The sequence below is a fragment of the Vicia villosa genome, unplaced genomic scaffold, assembly GCF_029867415.1.
Source record: "Vicia villosa cultivar HV-30 ecotype Madison, WI unplaced genomic scaffold, Vvil1.0 ctg.002238F_1_1, whole genome shotgun sequence".
Lineage (NCBI taxonomy): Eukaryota > Viridiplantae > Streptophyta > Magnoliopsida > Fabales > Fabaceae > Vicia > Vicia villosa.
Genome location: NW_026705872.1, coordinates 219,047 through 222,659, shown reverse-complemented (window position 1 = coordinate 222,659; position 3,613 = coordinate 219,047). Strand labels below are relative to the sequence as shown.

Here is a 3,613-nt window from a genome sequence, read left to right as displayed (position 1 = left end):
TGGTGAAGTATACTTCAAAATGAGGATGTTGACAAAAAAATCAGGAGTTTTGGCTGTATTTTGTTCATAGTTGACTTTTAGGTCCAACCAGTCGACTGTTGACTTTCTGAGCAATTGAGTGATCAATCTTTTGAATTGAGACCTAAAACTTGTCATGGAGGTAGTGTGGGGTATCATAGACCATATGGGATACCTTGGAGCTTCTGATCCATTGATTTCTCCTTAGAACAACAAAACCCTAGTTTCTTGAACCTTTTTTAGGAGAGGTGTCTTAGAGCCATGTGCCTTGACTTTGAGTTTGAGCAAGAGAAATAGTATGGGCAAATTTTGGGGTATGGCACCTTGAAACCTTCACCAAACTTAATTGTCGGCACCTCTCCTTGATTCACTACACCACCCTGGTCGCCCTGGAGACCCTTAATAGTCTCAGCCATTTGTGCCACCAGTTGATCCGTTGATGCGACTTGTTCGTCACTAAGACCTTTAGTAGCCTTAAGTGTTAGTGAAGTCATCTATTCGACCACGGCTTCTAGTTCATCACTAAGATCATTAGCAATTTATAGCATAAGAACCTCAAATCGTTCGACCATGTTAGCATCAGCAAAATGTAAAGGATCAATGTCAATCTTCATGGAATTCTTTGGTTTCTCACTGAATTGTAACCTCTCATCCTTCAGAGCTTTATGTACTAAATCCCTGAAAAGAACACATTGAGAAGTGTATGTCCCAAAAAATTATGATATTTGCAAGAACCCCTTTTATGTTTTTGCTCCAATGGTGGATTATTGAGGCCTGGAGGCACTAGAATCTGCCCATCTGACACCATAACATCAAATATTTCATCACATTTAGTAATATCAAACATGTATGTTTTATTAGCAAATATATCATTTATTGGTTCATCAACGTTTTTTCCTTTTCGATGGTTTTAGCACTTTGCACACATGGGGGGGGGGGCAGATTTTAAGTCATCTATGTTACCTTCTCCCGCCTCTATGCATTCATCTGTCCATTCAACAGAGTATTCATCAGTATCAACATAGGCAATCTTTTCTCTCTTGTGATTTTTTTAATGCCCTGATTTTTTTTCAGTTTTTAAGAGTTCGACTTGTCGAACCCTATCGGCCAACTGGGCCATATCTCTAAGATATTGAGTGTCTAGTTTCTTCATAATGGAATAATCCAAACCTCCAGCAGCCATTTCAACTAACTCATGCTCAGGAACTCTAGTGAAGCATCTAGCCTTCAACAGCCTAAACCTATTCAAATAATCATCTATGGATTCAGATGATATTCTTTTAACTAAAGATAGCTCCTTCAATCTGATCTTGGACTGGCCCATGTAAAAATGTTCATGGAACACGCATTCCAACTGTTCCTAGGTCCTTATAGTGGGGTGTTCATTGGTTCAGGTAAATCCGAACCAAACCAGAATCCGAACCAAACTATAGTGTTTGGGTTGGATATTTTTTCAGTTTGGGCAAGAACTAAACCAATTCAATGAAATCCAATGATAAACGGTTTGGGCAACGGATTTTCAATCTTCTACCCGCAAGCCCAACCCAAACCAACCATAATTAATTATCATGAAAATTATTACCAAACATTCAACTTCAATAAGAAAAAAATAAAATGTTGTGTGTGGACAAGTTATGCTCTTTTAATTTGTTATTAGAAAATTGATAGTGTAATGTGATAAATTAACATAAAGTTATGAAACACATTCATTATCATATTAATTCAAGTGACTAGTTATATATACAAAAGTCTTAATCTTAGATATTTTTCTTGTTAGATATTTTTGAGTCTATTAGGGAAAAATTTCTAGTATAATATTTAAAATTGAACACTATTAATACTATATTTTTATAATATTATGAAAAATTAATTTTTGTAAATAAGTTATTTTTTAAAAACATTTTTGCATTTTTTTATCTACCCGATCAATCCTACCCAAACAAATTCGTTGTTTCTCGGATCGGTTTGGTTTGGGCTTTATCGCAAAAATTTGTAAATCCAATCCAAACCAATCCATTTTATTTTAATCGGTTTGGGTATCGAATTCTCTCAAAATCGAACCAAACCGACTCGCGAACACCCAACCTTATAGACGTAGGAGCTACAGTGGTGAACCCGGTGAACGCATTTTTGGTTAATGAACTAAGAAAATATCTCATTTTTAGACCCTCATCGTTGGCTATATCGCCAGCTTCTATCTCGTACCTAGCTATATGTTCGACAGACGACTCATTTATCTGACCTACAAATTTGGTAAACTTAGGCACTTTACACCCCCTAGGAAGTTCCGCTTGCCAAATATAATCGGGCAAAGGTGACGAATAATTGGGCCTATGTAAGCCAAGATTAAGCCCATTACAAGCTAAAACTTCTTCAACTACATTCTTTATGTTATTGCGACCTAACATATTTTTAGCATTCCTAAGTACTTGATCTGCATCCTGGTATCTTCTAACCATTAGTGGTCTAGGTTCACATTCTTCGACTAACTCTTCTTCCTCATAGGTAACAGGTTCAACCACTTGAGTCCTAAAAGGACGAAACTAATCTATCAGCATTCGATCCTAACGGCCTAGGGCACTCTTTAACTGATTGGACTCCAAGTAATTCAAGAATTCTACTAATTTGGTCGACCAAGGGGTTGAAAATAACCCCCATTTGCTGGGTCAAATTATGCACTAATTCTAGGTTACTCTCATCCATCTATTGCCTTAACACCATAACTGAAGTGGTGTTCAAAGATGGTGTCATTTGGGGTAAGTAATTGACTCGACCTATTCGACCATTAAAAAATGTAGTTAATGAAGGCATTGTGGTGTAGCCTCCTTGATGACTTGTTGCCATTGTGTTATCTGTATTGGTGGACATATTTAACTGAAGTCCAATCAACATGGTCTAAGGCATACCATATTGGTATTGCCAAAGGGGTAACAAACCTACTTGGAAAAGTGATCGTGTGGGATTGAACGGGGATCCCACGTCCAACTAGGAGTAGTGTTTGGTCTCATAGGAGATAACACTTTCACGCTTTGGGTTGTGGCACTCGTCGGTACAACATCCACATTTTGTGTAGTAACTTATGTGTGAGAAAGGTTTGAAGTGTCCGTGTGAGTGCTTGTACATGACATTTTGGACACTTGTTTCCCACTCCTTAAATTCATACACACATAACTATCACTAAGAATACAAAATCTAAAACAAAAAATCAATAACTTTGAAAATAACTGTAGCACTGTCCCACTGGGCGTGCCATTTTGTTTACCTCTGAAATTGGTAAACTATGCTAGTCTCTTTTTAAAGGTTACTTGCGAGATTGACCAGGGAATCTCAAGACAGTGATTTTGTTTTCAAAGTGTTTGATAGGAATTTTGAGTGTTGGTGTTTTGAAGGGGGTGTTCGACACGGCGTCGAACACTGTAAGTATTGAATGTTGGAATTTTTATAAAGGATTGTGCAGACTCTATACAACGGGCAAGTAAATAAAACAACACAACGGGCAAGTAAATAAAACAACAAAGTATGAATGTAAAAGATATAATATTAAAGCTTGCAAACAAAATAGGTGATTCAAACATACATAGCCCTTGCTTGACTC

At 37.1% G+C, this 3,613-nt stretch overlaps 1 protein-coding gene across 1 annotated transcript; it reads right to left on the bottom strand.

Moving 5' to 3' along the window:
• Window positions 1-557: 557 nt before the first annotated feature.
• Window positions 558-2,477, bottom strand: LOC131638265 (uncharacterized). The gene is made up of 3 exons (XM_058908817.1): window positions 2,104-2,477; window positions 1,131-1,259; window positions 558-696 (listed from the first exon to the last, which is right to left on the bottom strand). The coding sequence occupies exons 1-3, from the start codon at window positions 2,475-2,477 to the stop codon at window positions 558-560; spliced, it is 642 nt and encodes a 213-aa protein (XP_058764800.1).
• Window positions 2,478-3,613: the final 1,136 nt, after the last annotated feature.